General features: G+C 36.5%; 1 protein-coding gene across 4 annotated transcripts in view; it reads left to right on the top strand.

Moving 5' to 3' along the window:
• LYST (lysosomal trafficking regulator) overlaps positions 1-21,059 on the top strand; it is an 87,141-nt gene that overhangs the window by 38,530 nt on the left and 27,552 nt on the right. For all 4 annotated transcript variants that reach the window (XR_010613010.1, XM_065680228.1, XM_065680230.1 and 1 more), the window contains 17 exons: positions 759-1,182; positions 2,503-2,647; positions 3,455-3,628; positions 5,311-5,471; positions 6,185-6,375; positions 7,945-8,190; positions 9,486-9,659; positions 10,176-10,325; positions 10,990-11,127; positions 12,305-12,503; positions 13,745-13,876; positions 14,963-15,599; positions 16,077-16,254; positions 17,156-17,325; positions 18,424-18,654; positions 19,635-19,801; positions 20,270-20,422. Coding sequence is in view for 3 of the 4 variants with exons in the window: in XM_065680228.1 (XP_065536300.1) it covers positions 759-1,182; positions 2,503-2,647; positions 3,455-3,628; positions 5,311-5,471; positions 6,185-6,375; positions 7,945-8,190; positions 9,486-9,659; positions 10,176-10,325; positions 10,990-11,127; positions 12,305-12,503; positions 13,745-13,876; positions 14,963-15,599; positions 16,077-16,254; positions 17,156-17,325; positions 18,424-18,654; positions 19,635-19,801; positions 20,270-20,422 (3,670 nt within the window). In the remaining variant the exon portion in view is untranslated. The remainder of the gene's footprint in view (positions 1-758; positions 1,183-2,502; positions 2,648-3,454; positions 3,629-5,310; positions 5,472-6,184; positions 6,376-7,944; positions 8,191-9,485; positions 9,660-10,175; positions 10,326-10,989; positions 11,128-12,304; positions 12,504-13,744; positions 13,877-14,962; positions 15,600-16,076; positions 16,255-17,155; positions 17,326-18,423; positions 18,655-19,634; positions 19,802-20,269; positions 20,423-21,059) is intronic.

Genomic DNA, 21,059 nt, shown 5'->3' on the forward strand with positions numbered 1-21,059 from the left:
CTGAATGACAGAACACTGTAATACTGTGAAATTTTAAGTAATTTCTTTGAAGTTGTAAAGCATCTTGGTATTTCAGGAATGCTTCAGCTGCAAGAATTACTTTCAACAGTGTCTTAAGTTGGTTTGTGTAACACTGGAAACTACTGCTTGTGTGGAATATACTGCTGAAATAGTGTTGTTTGTGTGGGAGCCTGTAGGAAGGGAAAAAAAAAAAGGTGAAAGGAATAAAGAGCATTACTGTGGAGTCTGAAATAGTAGCAAGCAAGGAGACACTGGTTAAGTTTTCAAAGGTACCTTGCAATAACTGGCTAAGTAACTAGAGAAACTTGTTGGCTTAAGGGCTCAACTAGTTTTATTACTGATTATACAATAACCAAGTGATGACCCGTGTGTGCGTTCTTAACCAGCCTCAAACACGGGGTAAAAAGTGTGATCTTTTGTTGAGGTATAAGCCGATCTGTTAGCATGTAAATATGAGATGAGATTGCACAATGACCACCTGCTGTGGTTCAGCTGACTTCTGAGCATAGTAGCTTGAAGATGGATCTGCCCTGACTAAATCCCACAGATTGTTGGGCCGTAGTCAGTTAAGTTATTACTCGATGCTTTGTAAATGTATGTCAGTTTGCATATGGATGTCCACTCTGGGAAAACATAAATCCACGAGTGGTGTTCTGTTTAGTTAGATGACACATTCTGTTTGTTGTAAATGTTTTGGGTTTTTTTTTTTTCTAATTTGTTTGGTTTATTTCTTCCAGGAGATACTACTCAAGGGTGTGTTAAAGATTATAGAAACCAATATTTATATGAATCCATTACAGTACATTGCCTTCCCTTTGCTACATGGCACTAATTTGAGTAGCAGTTCTTCACAAAAATCTGCTAGCAATTCCATAAGCAAAACTGCTGGAGTGTTAAAAAGAGCAAAATTTTCACAGAGTAAAAGAGAGGCAGATGGTGAAAACTTGAGTCATCAGCTGCTTTCTTCTTGGCATGTAGCCCCAATTCACTTGCCTTTAGTTGGGCAAAACTGTTGGCCACACATGTCTGAAGGCTTCAGTGCCTCACTGTGGTTTCGTCTGGAGTGTGCTCAAGAAACAGAAAGCTCAACAGAAAAGGGGAAAAAAATGAAGAGAAGAAGCAGGCCAGTAGCTGTAAGAGAGAACAGTTTTGACAGCGCAGGTGAGGATATAGTACTTCCTGCTTCTATTTAACTACTGCTGGAGGGTTCTGGTTACAAGTATTGCTAATCAATAAGCATATACAAAAGGTTGAATTGTTTTTTTTCTTATGATGGATATTAGACAGGTGTGGTAGGCTTTCTAATTTTTTCTTTCAGTAATGTATCCTATACTTAAAACATTTCCAGCCTTAGCCCATACATTAGATTAATTCTTCTTTCTTAGAGTTTGTGTTCTCATTGAATATGTGGCTTCAGCAAAATGTCTTTTTGCTATTTCATATTATGATGGAGAAAGTATTAAATGCTGCAGCTGAAGGTTCATGGGAAAAGGCTGTTCTCAAGTTTATTTGGTCTCATGTTGATGAAGCAAGTGGCTTTTGTTTTCTTAAATAGCGAGATAGTAAAACTTTGAGAGTTAGCTGTGTTCCAATATTTAAATCCTAAAAGATGCTCTGAATCCATTAAGTCAGAGCCTGATGCTGACTTACTATAAATCCTCTTACTTGCCTTGTGTGTGTGCCGTTTTAAATATTAATAGTTGTACAGCATTTCTCTGTCTATACTTTTGTAGAGACTCCCTTGCTCTCAAACGCTTCTGAGCAGTATCTTTTTGATTATATTTTGTAGGAGGAAAAAATTACTTCAGTTATTTAAAATGCCTCCCAATACTTGGGGTAACTTTGGCTATACTCCCTGCCCCCCCACCCCCCCACTATACTTAAACAAAAGAAAGGAAAACCTAACTGAATCTTGGAATTCACCAGAGCTGTTTTTGTTAGAACTGTGCTTTTGCTTGGTAAAATGAAAACATTGAATGCTAGACCAGACTTAAAGGCTAGTGTGATTTGTGAAGAAAAATCTTAAGATTTCTTGGTACACACTGAGACTGCCAGTTCAACATAGGAATGTAATATGGTATGGTATGTCTAAAGCATCATTGAATTGGAACGTATTCATGCTCAGTGGATTTACATGATTACAAAAACATGTTAAGTGCTGAGTTAATATCAAGCTCTTCTGTTTTGGTTTCTAAAAGACCTAGATCTCTGAAGAGAATAATGCATAATACTTACCTAAAAAACCAACAAAACAGAAGGAAAAAACAAACCTAAAACAAAACAAAAAGCCCCACAAAAAAACCAAACCCACAAAAACCAGCAAAAAGCCCCAACTTTCCCCCACCCCCCAAAAAAAATCCTACTGAACAAAAAAACTATTCTCTGCAGTACATGAACTACTTCTTTTCACACTTGATAGCTGGTAGGACAGGCATTGTTGTATTGTATTGTAATTGTGTATAAACATGTTTCTATTTCTAGAAGACACCAAGTCTATAGGAATGCAATACTTGAGCCTTGGAGATAAACTTGTTGAAGATGGCTGTATTCATATAATCTCACTGGGTTCCAAAGCACTGATGATACAAGTCTGGGCAGACTTGAATACTGGAGCATTCGTATTTCGGTATGGTGTATTAATCCAAAACCAGTCTTGTAAACATATGTATTGTTACTTCCAGTAGCAGATTGTTACAGAAAATACTGGTGGAGCATAGAGAACTAATTTCTATGGTAGAGACATCTTGCACAGTGATGGCAACATCAAGTAAGTTTATTGCATACAGATCTACAGGTTTATTTGCTTAAAGTATTAGTCTCTGCTCTTGCATGTTTGATGTAATCATATAGAGATAACTGACCCAAGTAAGATGCAAGATCAGTCATAAACAATGCAATGCAAGGTAGCAATTCACATATAAATGAAATGGCACAGTAAATGTCTAAATATAAGCAGAAAGGTTTCGTAGCTGTAGGTTTTCATACCTCAGTTGCGCATGTGGAAATTGCTGTTACTTAATACTTACTATAACAATCTTGGGTTTAATCTTCTGAACTCATTTTAGCCCTAATTTAGTTCTTATAAGTAATATGCCCTTAAAATCGGTCTAAAGCTGCAATTTTGAAACACTTTATTTTGCAGTGTGCAAAGCACCTGCATTTTTTTCCAATAAACTGAATTTATCTTCTCTGTAAAAGAGATATCTTAAATGCAAGCAGAACTATGCAAACAAATTCAATTTGAAACCACATTGTGAGGACTTCCCTGCTTATGCTGACCACTCTACATATAACATTGTGGTAAAAAACATTATCTGTGAAAGTTAAGGAATGCAGTCTCAAGTAACTGAGGCCAAAAATTGCAGATTTGAGGTTTAAACTGTAAATTTGAAAACAAATACACTTTGTTTTTCCTTTTCTGTTGTTTTGATAGTATGTGCATGGATCCAAATGATGAGATGAAAGCTGGTCTGCTGGCACAGGCTGAATCTCCAGAGAACATCTTCCTTGTGGGCAGGTGGCAGCATTTGGCAATAACCTATCTGCAGCAGCCAGAAGGCAAGAAAAATATCCATGGAAAACTGTTGCTGTGGATTTCTGGTCAGAGGTAAAGTATACATTAGTTGTATCTAGATATTTGTCATCTTTGAGATGTTCCGTTGTAGCCAAACGTCTGCTCTATTTTGGTGCAAATTGAAGTAATGTTTCAGTAGTCTTCTGGGGGTAGGAGAGAGATGTCTTAGTGTTAGGAAGTCCCTAGAAATATCCAGAATTGTTTTGATTGCCTGGATAATCTTGAGTTCACACCATGAGTCTCTGCAGACATCAGTGTTTTGGCTCATCATGAGGAAGTGAAAGAGGCAAGTACCACAGAATCTTAAGTAAGATCCAAAAAACAATGGCATGAAGTTAGTAGTAGGCATAATGTCTGCAGTTAAATTAAGAATCTGAACTAAGGAGGTATAGTTTGTGTACTGGCAATGTTATTCTAAATAGGAACGAAAAGAGATGGGGAAAAGGTAGGTGGTCATTTTGAGAGAGATGGACAGGGGGAGAAGCTTCAAAAAATATTTCAGATGAGATCTGAACTGGCAGTGCCAGGTACTGCTTCTTCCACTGGAAACTTCAGGTCCACACTGCTAAATGTGGTACCTGATGCTAGGTTGAGTGGGCCTATGCCTGCATGAAGTATTCATTGGTTGGAGAAAAAGGAATTTATTTAATATTACAGTTCTCTTCCTTTCTTCCCGAAGTCCAGACTATGAAGGCTTCCTTTGTGTCCTGAACATGAAACAGGTGGCCAAAATGCTAGGTTGTAGAGCAATTAGATGTAGCACAAAAATTCTTTACTACTCCTCTAGAATTTGGTCAGTAAACAAGTGACATTGTAAAGACATTTCTCAAAGTCTATCTCGGAAAAAATGTTGCAGAGTTTTTCTTTCTGCAGGTAAACCTGGAATTGTAAAGTACAGTACTTGTTTTTGCTTTATTCTTGAAACTGAGTAGAGTTAGTTTTTAGGATCCTGATATCCTCCCTCTCATTGTTCAGTCTGTGCATGCTTACATGCAGTAAAGTCCAAAAAATGAAGGTATAGAGGAAACGAAAAGTTCTACAATGTTCTGCACATGTGCAGTTAATGATTCCTATCTAGATAGAGTTGGTTGCCAGTTTGCTAGTAGTTAGGCTCTTCCAGGAAGCTCCAGATGACCTTTGCAGTCCAACTGGTCCGTTCATGTAAATGCACATAAGGTTAATTGGATGCTTTCTGTAAGCATCAGACTTATTGCCTATGGCTCTACAGCACATGAGCTCTGACAACATTCCCTGGTTGAGGATGTTGGGAACAACCACCTAATCCTCAATATGATACTTTTCAGCATATGTGAACCACAGTGTTCATGACGTGCATTAGCATACTCAAAGGCTTTTGACTTTTTAGGAATAGTGTAAGTTCCTGAAAATTTGTTTTATTTTAGAAGTGTGTATAGTGTTATAGTTTCTTCTTTGAGGTCAAAGGGAAGGAGGAAAGAACTTCAGATCTAGGAAATCTTGTGTATTGTGTATATGGCAACCCTAGCTGGGATTCTGTTCTGTGCAGTATTTGAGTACATGCATCGTTATGTAACTAAGTTTTAAGGTGCCTTGATGTTGAAGATGGCTTTAGTAATGTATTGTTAACATGGCTTCTCATCTACTAAATAAAAAAGTATTTTAAGCTTAAGCTGGATACTTCATCAATTTTGATCACTTCTTAATATTTAATCTTGTTTCTTTATATGCATTTTTAGGAAATGTGAGATTAATTTAGATTATGCACTACCAAGGAAATCAAGTTTATCAGCTGACAGTAATAAAACATTTTGTATGATTGGCCACTGTACATCGTCTCAAGAAGATTTGCTTCGATTGTTGGGTAGATGGGATCTTGGAAATCTGCTTCTATTTAATGGTACTTTTGTATGCTTTTTACTTGAGTAAGTCTTCATTCCCTCTTCCCCCTCCGAGAACAAAGGCTTCATTTGATATTTTTTTAATATGCCAAGCCTCTACAATAAAAGCAACAATACAGTTTTTGCCAGCATAATATATCAGGGAGGCAGCTGGCAAATGTTTGTGTTGGTTACTTCGTAGTGTGTACTTCTGCCACTGTTCTCTTGCTTTCTTTTTAGTGTTTTAATTGGCATTGCAGTTACTTCTATTTCTTTAAATAATACCTTGAGGTAGCAGTTGAAGAAATAGTGGTACCTGCTCTGCTTTTTTGTCGTAAAGCACTCAGTCTCTCCCAGGTGGAAACACTTCAGTTCTAAACTACTAGCTGTCTGTAATCTTGCTACACTTTGAAAACTGAGGAGGTTTGGATAGATGACTTATCAATTTTAAAAAGTGTAAGTGACTCTTCAGAGCTGTTGGTCTTCAGTTCATGCAGATCATTTTCCTTAGTTTCAGTGCCTTGCCAGTGAGATCTGGCATGTGATGTGTCTGAAGTCACTACAGTAGCTAATAGTGAGCATTAGACTGTACTGATTGTTTTTTTGTCAGCAGGGCCTACAAAAACCAACCAGTGATCTTCCTTATAAAGTCTCTTATGCAGTCTACTAGCTAATGTATGAGTTTTGCTTTATTGCATACTGAAGAGTTAACAGCTTCTTTTCTGGATTTTAGGTGCAAAGATTGGACCAGAGGAAGCATTTTACTTATACACATGTGGGCCAGACTTCACATCTGTAATGCCTTGTAAACATGGCAGAACATCAACTGATTGCTCCAAATACATAAGTAAAGAGATTCTACAATGTGAACAAATTAAGGAGCTCTTCATGGCAAAAAAGGAAGTGGATGTTGGGCCTTTGATTGTAGGTTTCTACTTAGAAATGGTTCTTAACCTCTCGAACTGATTAAGAAACTGGGAACATGCTTTCTGCTGTCTCTCGAAAGGCTTCACTTTCTCAAAGCAGGCAGGAGAAAATCCACTTCTTATTAAAATCACTGCAGGGTTTTTCCCACTCATTTCAATAGGAGCTGAATTCCACATGGGGTGGCCATTTCATCTTGCTTTAGGTTGGATTCTGACAATTTCTAGACGTTCCAGGATCTATAAAATTGCATACTTAATCTATGAGATAAGAAGGCACCTTCAAATGCCCTAGGATGAGTATATAGCTCTTCTCTCCATTAGTGCAAAGTTAGCCCAGGACAGCTTAGTTAAGCTTTTAACATTAAAACTGAGAGGGTAGGAGAGAGGAGGATTTATCTGGCTTTAAATGGAAACAAAAGACTTAATCCCGATTCTCCGAGGGTTTTGAGGGAGTAAGTTTACATCAAGTTTGGCTGGAAAGTCATTTTCTAGCTGGCATATCTTGGTTTTTCTTGCATTTCCTGACTGAAACAGTCATAGCAGATGCAGATGTAAATATAGTTATGTTAGAAAAAGAATAAAATACAACTTCTATAATAAAATTAATACTGATTTTTATTAATGAACCTGCTGTACCTGGGGAATTGTCTTCATGCTTTGGTAATTCCTGCTGTATGAATTGTTTCCACTAGAGGGATTTTTCTGATTTTTGTTCTACAGCAGCTCTGTAGCTGTAGGCAAAGGCTCATTCTGTCTTGGATGTGATCCTGGTAAACAACAGTACAAATTTTTTAATAGCTTAAGAAGGAATGAATGGAGTAAGTAAAAAAACCTAGCAAATCAGTCATGCAACTTTTAAGCTTATTTTGCCTTATAGAACAGCAAGTAACCAGAGAGAACTAAGCTCAAGTGAAGAATTAATGTCTGCACTTCTGTATAGAATGCAATTGCCTTAAATGCAATTATTTTGTTTTAAATAACCTTGCAAATATGATCATTTTACATTTTATGTGACAATGAGTTTTACTCAGTAGCTTTGCTTCTGGTCTAAGTCTCTTCATCAGTAATGGAACTTCTATTGAAATCATCTTATGGCAAAGCTGATTAAAGGATAGACTTAAACCAAAAAAAATGAAGAATTTTTTTTGAAAACAGATAACTTTCTATTTTGGACTCACCACTTTAGGAAGGGAAAAACAATTTGCCCAGTACCTCTGTGTGCTCACATTCTTCAGAATTTGTCAGTAAGTTTTCTTCTGCAAAGTAGTTGTAATTCTTGAGGGAGTCAAAGGGGGATCTCTGGTGGAATTATTTTGTTCTTTTTCTACTTTGAGTGCTGTAGCTATTGCTAAAATTTAGGGATCCTGTTGCATTTCTGTGCACATACATCCACATAGAACTCAAGAGCACACTAATGGTAAAATAGAAATGAACTGCCAAGGTTGCTGCTACTTGCTGTTTGGTGGCTTTTGTGTGTGGCTTTTGGTGGCTTCAGGGGTGGCGGTTTTAGCTTTTGTGGTTTTGCATTAAACTTTCTTGAAAAGCTTATAAACTTCTCTTGTTTCAGGAGAGTCTTGCTGTTGTTTATACCACATGCTGCCCTGGTCAGTACACCATATATGAACCTGTTATTAGACTAAAAGGCCAAGTGAAAACTGTGCCTTCTCAGAGACCTTTCAGTTTAAAAGAAGTTCAAAGCAATGTATTGGACTCTCATCACCTGAAAATACTTCAGCCTGTTGAATATAAAACTCTTCAGGGTATACTACATGAGATTGGAGGAACTGGTGCATTTGTTTTCCTCTTTGCTAGGGTAAGGGGATTGGAGAAGGGGGTGCATGTCTGTGTTCTCCCATATAAGCTTCCTTGGATCTTGCGTAGCAAATCACATATTCTAGTTACCTTGCTTTAATCTGCATGTGATCTTTTTTTCATACAGAAAATTAATGGAAAATACCTGTGGCATAACACAGGCTGTTTTAATTTGGAAACTTAATTATAATTGTATAATGTTTTTTATAATATTACTAGTATGTAATATGTGGTGTTACATTCTGATTTAGAGATGAGGTTTCTAAATGTCAAAAGAGTTCAGGAGTGTTGTAGAACTGATAATATTTTTCAGAAGTGCTGAAATTCATTGCACATCTTTGGCACTTGAAACAGAATATTCACAATGCAAGTGTGAATAAATGTAAAACTACATAGTGTGCAGAGCTCTGTTTTTATCTAATAGAGCTTTTCAAGATAACTCTTCAGCCATGTTCAAAGGCTTATCCTGTTTAAGAAAAAATGTAATTTCAGAAATTTGGAGGCTGTGAGCCTTAACTTAGTTATTATTTAATTGTAGTAGCTGAGGCTAATACTTGTGCTAGGAGTCTCTCAAGTACTACAGTTAATTCAAAATATTAATGTAGGCCTAAAACGTGTTAGCTTTGCGTGCCTCTGGCAATGGTAGTGTTCTGAAAGTTGTGTGAAGAGTAACCAATGCACATTAGGCTAGAGGCACTTGCGTGTTCAGGCTTCTGGTTATGAAGCCACTGCTTGCTGTAAATTTAACATCAATACTGAAATATTAAGAGAAAATCCTTATTCATGTTACTGCATTATGTAAATGTATGTGAAGTGCTACAGATCTTGCTGTAGACTGCATCAGTAAAGCAAGTAAATGATAGATTAGTTTCCAGCCAGTACAGGTATACACGTACCTATGTGCAGCAGAATTAATAGGTACGTACTTTTCCAGGGCAAACAACAGAGTTTATTCTAACAAGTGATTATGTATTTCGTGACCTTGTGACTTCATAGCATGGCAAAAATTCTGAATTTTACTTAGAATAGATTCTTTTCTTAAAAAGGGATTCTTATAATGGGACTTCTGTTATCTTAACAGATCATAATTTACCACAGCAGGAATTATCACTTGAGATGTAATAATATGTGAATGTACACACATAAGCTAAAAATGAAGGTTATGTACATAACTTCAAAGTCTCCAAAACAGACTTAATCCAAAAGTTATGATTTAAGGCTGCAACAAAATATTTTTAAGGCTCTTTTTTCTAAATGTTTATCATTTAAACTGTTCTACAAAATTTGCCTTTTCAGGTTGTAGAGATTAGCAGCTGTGAAGACACTCAAGCTTTAGCACTGCAACTTATACTGTCTTTAACAAAATACAATCAACAGAGAATACAAGAGATGGACAATTGTAATGGCTATTCTATGATTCATCGCGTGTTGATCAAACCAAAATGCATTGTTGGATTTTGCATGCTGAAGGTAGAGTGCTCTTTAAATATTTTGGTCAGTGTTAGCACAAATTTAAGAACTTCTGTGAGTTTAATTCCACAGTTGAAACTGTCTTCACAAAGGCACAAGTTTGGTGTAGGAGAACTAGTAACTCCTGATAGGTAAGGGAAGAAAAAACAAGTATTGGGAGATCCTGATTTCAGAAGAAATGGGGAGGATGCAGCTGCCAGAGCAAGATTTTTGAGCAAGCTTAAACTTGAAAGCAATTAATAAAAATATTTCAGTGCACTTGAAAAACTTTTTTTTTCTAAATTGTAGTGGTGTTATAACAAAGAAAGCTTTGTTGTAACACCAAAATAAAAATAAGCTTCTTGAATGCCTCCAGTGGGGTTACTAAACTCAACAATTTTCAAAGGTGACCAGGTTAGATGTATGCCTTCCCTATTAAGAGTTTGTCTCTTTAAAGTTTTTTTTTATAAGTTGTATAAGAAAATATGTGCTGCTTTGTGCTTATGACATTTAAAAAAATTTCCCCCCCTCTTCAAGACACTCTTAGAAGGATGCTGCAGTGATGAGATTCTCTATATAAATGAAAATGGGCAATTCATGCTTGACACAGATTCTACTGCAGTCATCCAAGATGTCCAAATATTAGAAAAGCTGCTGCTTGACTGGAAGATATGGTCTAAAGCAAAGGTAATTACTTAAATTTTGGAAAAATTTCAAGTCTAAAACTTAATATACAAAAAGAATATAAAAAGACTGTGAGGTCTGGAATTAATTTCTCTCATTAGATGTCAGTAGTTACTCAAATTTTCTGAAATTAATGGTCTTTATTTTTCTCTAAGTAGCTCATAGTAGTATCAATTTCCTATTATGAATGATGCAGGTATCCATAGCGTATTAAATTTTGTAAATGTAAATTTGCTTGAGTTGAAAGGTTTAAATTCTTAGGGATACTTGTCAAGACTGAGGAAGATCTGCTTCCCTCTGGAGTTAGGCTGTTGAAAATAGCCGTCTGCTGTTAATAAAGTATGCAAAATGAGTTTTAGACAAGAAGTAATTTTTGGTAACTTAATCATAAAAATATGCTTGCTTTTATACAAGCATGACTTTGCTGATAGTTTCTAGTTCTGACCTGATCATTTACAGTTATTTAGTCATATTCCTAGGTATGAAACTAACTTGACTTGGTTATGTTCCTAAACTGTTTTGTTTGGGTTTGGTTTTTTGGTTTGGAGTTTTAGGGGGGGGGGGGAGTTTGTTTTTTGGTGAGGTTTTTGGTTTTTTTTTTTTTTATTCTCAGTGTGTAGACTAAGAAATCTATTCTTCAAAGACATGTTCCTGTTTTATTTTTCAGCAAGGTGTTTGGGAAACTCTGTTAGCAGCTCTAGAAATCCTTATCAGAGCTAACCATCACCAGCAGATGTTTAACATTAAGCAGCTGTTGAAAGCTCAAGTGGTACATCACTTCCTGTTAACTTGTCAGGTTCTGCAGGTACTTTCACTCAGAAATCCTACTTTGTGCTTGGCAAATACTTGGTTTTACTTGGAGGTGGGATGGTGGAGACAAAACGCTATAGAAAAAAAAATACTTTAGTAGACTGTCTTCCATGCTTCCAGATCCATTTCATGATCTTCAGCAGACAATCTGTCAACCGATACATTTAATTTCTGGGTGCTCCCTTTACTGCTGGACAGAAGGGACAAGAGGCAAGAGATTCTAACTGTCTGGTACTATTTGAAAACTGGGGCACCTGGTTTCCTGCCCAATCCATACATAAGTGGCAGCTTAGAGGAGATGAGTCTTTTTATAAAAGACCTGAGATGTCTTGTACTAGTTGAAGTCTTCAATGCTGAAAAACATAGATAATGTGCAAGTAGGAGAAACTATCTTTTGTCTTATCAGAGCTAAGAGGGCAACTGGCCTGTAGTTCTCAGTCTGAGCACTCTTCCTAAAATTTTGATCCAGTAGTAGTTTCTTCCATGGCATGGAGATAACCATTCTAAAAAGGACTCTGGGAAAGTGCTTCAGCCCTTTGGTAGTTGCTCACATTAGTGAGGTTTACAAGTTTCTTGAAGTCCTATTCTAAAAATCGTTATTCAGTTAACAGATGTTTTTTCCAACAGCCATTGTCAAATGCTATAGAATGCTTGATCAAGCAGAAATTATAAATATAATTACCAATGAAATCTCAAATATCTGTTTATAAAAATAGCTATTGAAGTGGAAATACAGAAGACCCAGTGTATGGCACTGTTCAGAAAGTTCTTAATATTTGACATGCTAGTATCAGCAACTATTTTAGTTTCTCTACAAATATGTAATGTAGTGAATGACAGTAAATGACACTTTCAATGGCGATTTGTGTCCTAAGCCTCCAGTGTTTCAAGTCAGAGTAGTGTAATTTGTAGAATATTTTCATGTTCTGAAAATAAACTTCTATAACATCTGCAGACTTTTGATTTGTGCCTGAGTTTTGCATGCTGGACTTGAGTAACACTGAGAAGGTACAATAGCTCCTCTCTAAAGAGTGCAGGCTTTATTACTTCAGCTTCAGCTTTTTTCAACTTGTCTGTTTTATAGCGTGACAATTTAAAATCAAAGACAAAAGACTGTTTATGTCAAATGAAAAATACAAGTAACTGACAGTTGTACTGCTCTTCCTTTCTAGGAGCATAAAGAAGGGCACTTCACATCCCTGCCTCGGGAGGTTTGCAGGTCATTTGTGAAAATAATTGAAGAAGTCCTTGGATCTCCCCCAGACCTGGAACTGCTGACACTGATTTTCAATTTCCTCTTAGCAGTTCACCCTCCCACTAATACATATGTTTGTCACAATCCTACCAACTTCTACTTTTCCCTGCACATAGGTAGATTTCACATTTACCTAGAAAAAAATAAGATTAAAATCTAGTCATAAATTAATAGCTCAGTCTTTCACTCTTATAAATTACTATTCTATGAATATATTATTTGATTGCTATATTGTAATAACTATATGTAAAAATTATTAAACTCTTTGGACTTAGTAAAGTAACAGTAGTTCACAGTATTGAGAGACATAGACTTTGCTTGGCTTACTTGAGGTGCTTTCTTCTGTCTATAGCCATAATCTCTCTGGTGGTGATGTCTTTAACTTTCTTTAGAGATTGATGCTGCTAAATGGAATGTGTAACATTAGCTCCCTGTATGAACCCATTTGCCTGTGGTCAGATCTTAGAGTAAAACATTTAACTTACCTGTGGCTGAAGATTACCCAGAAACACGTGTACATGGACCTTTTTCCATTTCTACTTGGTTTTCTGTTACTAAATTCCTATAAGAATAGGCCTGAGAAGCATTTTTAACAAATGATCCGTTGCACTGCAAGGTATCATTGACAGGCACCATCAGCACATTGCATGCAAGTTAGTGAAAATACCTATGTGCTTAGAGGGGTCTAGATCTAGCACAACAGCTGTCTTAAATACATCTGTCCTAGATGGTCACTTTGGTAAAATGAGTGCTAGGAGCTTTAAAAATTCATTGTTATTTTGAAAAATGAGTACCTGGTAGATGTATAATTCATGTAGCATTGTACAACTTTTTACCATGATTTATGTAAATGTGGAAAGCATCATCCAAGTTTGAAATGTGTTCTTCTTTTGCAGATGCCTGTGAAACTCCAGTTTCAGTAATCAGTTTCAAAGGCAGTACAGTTGTTTTATCTGTATCTGTCCTCTAATATGAAGAGATGTAAAATTTGGAGCAAGAGTAGAATGTACTTTGTGATGCTTTGAGCCTTAGTAGATGAATCTGTTTGACAACAGTCACCTGTTTTCAACATGGTGAAAGTCATTTATTACTGCTTGTATGACTGCAGGGACTATCTTTAAATGCAATTGCTTTAGAACATCGTATTGTCAGTGTTCTGAAGTAAACTTTAAAGATATATCACTAAACCAAAAGTTTTTTCTCAAATGCTTTTCCTGATGTTTGAGTTGAGCACTTCTCATTAGCCTCCAGTGATAAGCTTGAAATGTAACCTGATTACTGTGAGTCTCAATGTATATGAAGAATGAAAACTCAAAAAGCTCTTGCATAACTTTCCCCCTTATCTTTTTCTTTCTAGATGGCAAAATTTTTCAGGAGAAAGTTGAATCACTTAGGTACCTGAGAAATTCCAGCAGTGGTGGGAAGTCAGTGGACAGCTCTGCATTTATGATTACAACTCCAACTGGATTTACAGCTTTACCACTGGGAGGTAAAACAGTGCTGGAAAAACCAAGACTTTAAGACTCAGTCATTTGGCAGATGACTAGAGTGCTTTAAAGCGTTACTTTTCCACAGATATTTCTTACAAAGCTCTCTCTGTCCCTTGGAGCTTGATGCCTGAAAAACAGAGTAAGGAGGATGCAGCTGAACATGCTACTTAAAGTGCTGTTCATTCTCAAGTTGAGATAAGTTGCCGTATTGACAGCTCAGAGAAGTGGACCAGATAGCTGAACAATTTTGTTTGTTAAACAGACCTGGTAGAGATGTGTAAGACTGCCTTAACCAGGAATTAGTTGAAATTGTGAGTTGTAAGCAGCTATCCTATCTATGCAAAAGGCATTAAGCTGATACTTTTTCTGTACATAATTAAAATATTGGCATTTAGTTATACTGCAGGGATACTGTTCCTACATGATAGAGGATGGGAAAATTTATCTTGTAAAGAACAACTTGGATACCTTGGTTATATAAATTAAAATATAAGAATTTTCTAGAAAGAGTCTTATTATATAGCATATTAATTAAGTTGAGGTCTATGAAGATAGCTGCTTGAATCAGTTCTTAATTCCTCTGCTATAGATGCTGAAATAGTGTGAAGTTATTACATAGTTGAATCTGGTAATTTTTTCAGTGGCCACTGAAACATGTTGGTAGATTGGACCTCTGATGCAAGAGCTTGAAACAGAGCAACCTGCTCTATCTGAGCCTGCTTTTGGGCAGGAAGGTTGAGCTAGACAATCTCCAGAGGTGCCTTCCACCCTCAATGTTTCTATGATTCTGTACAAATTCCTGTTGAGTGTTTGTTGGGATGATCATAGTGTAAATCCAGAAATGCCAGTATATATGAAAAAATGGTTTGTCATTTTATGTATTTTTCAGATTTATTACCTGCTGTGTAATAGTTTACTATTTCTATTTGAGTGGCCAAATTTGAGCTATGCCAGGTGTTGAACTAGTTTTGCCACATAAAATTAGCTTGGGTCTTCACTGTGTTAAATATATGTGGAGTGCAACACTGAGGGAAAAGCTTGTTTCTAGTGTAAAACAAATACTCAAGATATCCTTATTTCTCTAGGGAGCACTTCCAAGGCTAGTGTACAGCAGAAAATAAGCTCTCGGACACCTAAAAGGCTTTGCAAAAGCTTACCAGCATCTCCTACTTCCTCACCTCAAGTTCATCAAAAAAGACTGACTGAAAGAATGGGAAGGAGTGTTGATGACCTGCAGGCTATTGGCAAGTGTGACTACATTGATCTGCAGGGTAGAACTGGTTTTCTAGGAAGCTCTGAAACCGTAAAGAGAGTACAGGAAGAGCTCTTTCTTAGCAGTTGTGAGTCTGCAAAAACAGTTTGTGACTCAGAATTAACATCTGCTGAAACATTTGAAGATACTACAAAGGAAGAAGAGTTAACTGAAAATGCATTTGAGAGTAAAGAAGCAGATGCAGACCTCAAATGTAATGAAGGTGGTGGTGCTGCAGCTGAGCCATCACTAAGTCGTCCAGACAATCTGAAAGGACTGCCTTCATTTCAGAAGACTCAGAGTAATTTTGCAGGGTTGGGCTTAGCATTTTCTGTTCATGGAGGATCATCAGCCATTGCTCACTGGCCAAGCCTTGTGGACAAGAATGTACTTGCTGAAGACTGGGAGAGCCTTGCTTTTTCTTCAGCTAATGAGAATATCAAAAAAACATCTGAAAGCCCTGATGATAGGTAAGCAGATAAGCAAAAGAGCATATTAGTAGTACCTCAGTATATGAGCTTTAATTTCAGAATTCTTGGTCTTGGTTACTATTCTACAAAACTTGTGAGCCTGAAAATGAAGAGTATGTTTTCAATGGCTGTCATAAACCAATTCATTCAGCTTTTAGTCTGTAGAATTGCATTGTTTCAAGTTTTGCAATCTTTCTTTATATAGCAAACTTTAAAGATCAAGAACTTGGCATCCACAGTAGGAGTGGGAACTCTTTATGCTACCTCACAAAAAATCTCAAGCAAATAGTTCTGGTCAGGTTATCCTTTTTGCTATCTGCCAAAAGTGTTAATGAAGAGTGGTAATAGGAGCCTTGAAGAAATGCTTGCCAAGTTTCCCCTTTCCTCTCCTGCCCAAGAGTAGCAAATGATTATGCTTTTTTAATGTTTCCTGTTGTAGACAATAAGCTGTAGTGCAATACATTCCTCTGTTTTCAGATGTACAGAAGATTATCTTGTGCTTATCTGTTGTGGGTTATATGACCTCTTGCGTGGAGTTCTCCTAATCCTACCAGATATCATGCTAGAAGATGTGATGGACAAACTTATCCAACCTGATTATCTCATAGCTCTTGTGAACCACCCATCTCCTCTCATACAACAAGGAGTTATTAAAGTAGGTCTATGCAAAATGCTTTCAGCTAAAAAGTTACAAACTAGTGGTGTTAACATGTTGGAAATATCAAGTTTTTTAAATACCTTTTAATTTGCTTTCAATAACTTTCTAGGTTTACTTCCTAGTTTTAAGATATATTTCCACCCCCACAGATTTATTTTTTTTTTAAAAGCATGTCAAAACAAAACCAAACAAAACAAACCACAACACAATTTTGAATTTTGCAATAGGTAAATATAGTCTATGACCTAAGCCAGAGTATACCACAGCTTTACTGATGTAAATGGAAGCAACAATGCAGGAAGTTGGCAACTGTCTCTTGAGTGTTAAATTCATGATGCATTCTGTTAAATTTAAGGTGCAAACAAAGTTTTGACTAGTAACACGGCTGACTTTCAGTTATTCTGGTGTGTTATATGCATATCTGTGGCCTGAAAGTGGACTTGAGACTTCAGACTGTTTCAGAGATTTTTGTAGTATTGACAAAGACAATGTTCCTGGATGATAACATTGTGTAGATTTAAAACTACATGGATTTCGGTTTTAATTTGAGGAAGAATAAGATTATGTAACTTTATTAACAAAAATTGCATACACACCAAAGTGCAGTATTTAACAAGTATAGAAAGTCTGTGCATTCTGACTGTTGTGTGTGATTTCATCTCCCCACCCCCACCCCAATTAACTAAAAACCTAAGTCTTGATATTTAAATGATAAAGTCAGCTGACAGTTGTAACGGGGCACTACAGATTGCAGTTGCAATAGTGCAACTGAAGTTTTTAATCTGAAATTTTTATTCTTTTTATTTCAAACTATTCAAGCCACAGACAAGAGCTTAACTTTCAAGGGAGTTATTTTAAATGTTTAAATCTTACATCATAATTATGCGTTTATTTTTAGTTGTTGGATGCATATTTCAACAGAGCAAGGAGGGAGCAGAAGGAGAAGTTCTTAAAGAATCGGGGCTTCTCCTTGCTAGCCAACCAGCTGTACCTTCACCAGGGGACTCAGGAAGTTGTAGAGTGCTTTTTGGAAATGCTCTTTGGCCGCTCTGTTGGCTTGGATGAAGAGTAAGTTAATGCTTTGCTTTTGCATCCTGTAACTCATTAAGTATAAGCAGGGAGCCTTACAGTAGGCAAGGATATGTGATAGATTTCTAATTCCTATTCTCTTCCTAGCAGTCAACAACCATACAAAAAAATGTTCCTTGAAAACTGTTTAGAAATGTTTTGCCTTGTACCTTTAACATTTTGATGTATTAAACTTCTTATGACTACTGTGGCCCTTAAGCCGTTTGTAAGCAACTTCCTCTGATGGGTGCTATCAGCTGGGAACTTATAAACCCTCAGCCTTTCTGAGGCCTCAAGAGGCCTTTGCACAAATGTCCTGTAATCAGTTTAACTCTTCTTCTTCTTTGCCCACATGGAACTCTGATTTATATCCTTAGATGTTTTAAGCAGCAGTCACTCTACTGCTGCTTTTGAATTTTGATAGGTGACTAAGGGAAAAGCTTGATGCCACAGTTGCTTCCTTGCCTTAGCCCTGAGTTTAAATCCCTATTTCCTTTAAGAAAATCCCACAGGTATGCCATTTCCTTGAATCAAAGAGCCACCTCATACTGAGAGGAAAGGAGATCACCTCTAAGACAACTATCTAAATAAATTCCATTTTTTAGAATTAGTCTGATTACTTAATGTTTGTACAGGGAGAACATGCATCTAAGTTTAGTCAGCAGTGCAAAACTTAATGAAACTTTAGAAGTAATTGGATATAGGACATCAAGCCTGCTGTCAGTCAGTATATTGTTATATTGATGCCAAGCTCTGTTTTCTTGATAGTCTGTGCCAGTTGTAACTGGAAAGATGATTTGTTATATTCTACATTGATAAAAAAACCCACCCAAAACCTCTGTTTTAATGAAATTTGTATTGTAGATGGTAGATAGCTGAAGCTTCAGATATACTTTTAAGATACTTTGTTTCCTTGTGGTGCTTTGAAGTGTTTATTTTGCTCCATGTTTTATAACTTCAAGCAGACAGGCATTGTTACTGCAATGAAGTCTAGGAAATTACCATCTACTTCTTAGCCAAAATACTCATAGGCTGGTAGTCCAGTCACATATACCAGGTTGCTATTTAAAGGATGACACTAACATTTTATGTTAATAGATTTGATCTGGAAGATGTCAAGAATGTTGGACTCTTTCGAAAATGGTGTGTCATTCCTGTTCTGGGTCTTATTGAGAACTCTCTGTATGATAATGTTCTGCTACATAACTGCTTCTGTCTCCTGCTACAAATCATGAATTCCTGTTCAAAAGTTGCAGACCTACTGCTTGATAATGGTTTGCTCTACGTGTTGTGTAATACACTGGCTGCTCTCAATGGACTGGAAACAAAGTGAGTATTGTATCATTTTTGTATCATTGGACATCACTGTAGGAATGATACACTTATATCATTGTATCATGTACAATTATAACAATTGTATCATTGTTGCTATGAAATAGTCCAGGCGCAACCTTAAGTCTAGCAGAAATGACTTTTTTTTTTTTGTTGCACTTCATAAAATGATCAGAGAGAATGTACAAAATAATACTGTTTGAGGCTTTAGGATTTAATTATACCTGTAAGTGAAAACTGATGTTTAGCTGTTCAGTTCAAACAAAGGAATGTAAAATGTTCTTTCCATACCTTAAACTTTCAAGTGATAAACTGTGACATCTTAAAATGCAAACCTGTCGCACTGTGAGCACTTCCGATGCTTTTGCTACTAAAACTCACCTGAACAGTAAGATAAAGGGCCAGGAGATGGTAGCATTCTACTGTATCTGTAGGTAAACTCTCCTGTACTGCCTGTGATTTAATATTTGATAATTTGAGAAAACTAAATTACTTCATTAATTACATGTATTCTGTACTTTAAGAAAGGTTATTCAGTGAAGGAAGGAGAGATGGGGTTTAGTTCATTTATTTATTTTGGTTGGCAGAGATACTACCCTGTTGGTTTGGGGTTTTTTTGTGGTTTGTTTTTTTTTGGTGGGGGGAGAGGAGGTGGTTTGAGAAATACAGGACTTCAGACCTGTTCTTTAACTTAAACATCTGATAATGCATCATTGCTTTTCCAATAAAACTTTGTTACAACTTTAAAGTTGGACTGTCTCAAAGATTTGCAGGTATCCAGGCTGCTAAAGTTAATGTTAAAGAGGCATCTTTTGATTAGTGTTCCAGTCTTCAGGAGTAAGATTTTAATATAAAGTACAATATTGGATACAATTGGCAGAAGTAACAAGAGGAATAGTAAAATAGTAACGGGTCTTGTTATGAATTACAATCTATTAGAATTGTAATGTTTCTGGTAACTACAACTTTGTTTGCAGCATTCCCTTGAATGACTACAAGTTACTTGCATGCGATATACAACAGCTGCTGGTAGCAGTTGCAATTCATGCCTGCAGCTCCTCAGGTTCTCAGTATTTTCGTGTAATTGAAGACCTCATTGTGCTGCTGGGTCATCTTCAAAATAGTAAAAATACAAGGATGCAAAGTAAGTTATCTGTTTATTTTGGGGGTCATAGGACTGGAGAAGTAAATCCCTTCCCCACTTTTTTTTTTTTTTAATGTTCCTGCTGAGGAGAAGGGGGAGTTTTCTGGTGATGGATATTTTATTTCCAAGTGGTTCTTGAAGTAGTAGTTTTCCTCAGTCTGCCTTGTGGTAAAGAATTGTTTACTGCTGATCTGAACAAACAATAAGTCATTAAGGGCACTTAAATGAAAACATTCTATACAGTTTCGTTTAGCTTATACCAGGATAAGCTGATTCAATAGCTTTTCCATGAGAGCTCACTTGTGGACTGTCGGTATCTGTGAAATAATGAGGTGACTTCTGTGGAATCAAGAGCTTTAGCTCTTGGCATGTTTTATGTATTTTTTACTTGTTACAGACATCTGGTAAAAAAAAATCTTGAAGATAAGTAAAGAATGTCAGGTATCCTTTGTATGCCTCTTTCTGTAGATATAGCAGTTGTTCTTCAGTTAAGAGTTCTTCAAGCAGCTATTGAATTAATAAAAACTACAGCAAGCCAGGATGCTCAGGAGCAGGTTGGTTCAGTCCCATCACAATCTGCACCACATCGTGCCATGTTTCAAAAGCGTAAAGGGATTGCTGGTGAGTACCAGAAGTGTACTATCCTTGTACTTTCTCCTGTATGTATTACTTTCAAACTATAATTTCAGTGATCCAAAAAATGGGTCCACTTGCTTTGGTTTTTTCTGTGGATTGGCTTTATAAAGCAATAAACATATTTTTAAGATAGTATAGCCTGTACCCATTTTGAACTTGTGGGGTTTTGTATTAGGAGGAGGGAGTAGGGTAGAAAAATGAAATCTTTCACCTTACTCTCACTGCAGTGTCTAAAGCCAGATATTACCTTCTTTTGGGATTTCCTTCAATTCACAAGTTACTATAAAAACATCTTTACCAAGTAATTCATAGTGGTTTTAGTAGACAACTTCACAGTAAGGAAACACCAAAATAAAGTTAGTGCTCATAATCTTAACACAGCTATGATGGAGTTTGCATTGTTGCACAACTTCCAATTAGTTAACATTTTGAAGTAAATAGCTGGCACTCCAAATTTATAGTTGAGAATGTGAGATTCCTAGATTCCGCTGTGGTTGTGTTTGTAAAACACTGGTACAATTCTAGCTGCAGAAGTAATACTTGCTGTGTATTTGATAGCTTGTGAATCATGTAAAGGTTTTGGAGTCTTCTGGCTGGAAATTTATTTTTTTTATCTATCTCC

The sequence above is a fragment of the Lathamus discolor genome, chromosome 5 (genome assembly GCF_037157495.1).
Source record: "Lathamus discolor isolate bLatDis1 chromosome 5, bLatDis1.hap1, whole genome shotgun sequence".
Taxonomy (NCBI): domain Eukaryota; kingdom Metazoa; phylum Chordata; class Aves; order Psittaciformes; family Psittacidae; genus Lathamus; species Lathamus discolor.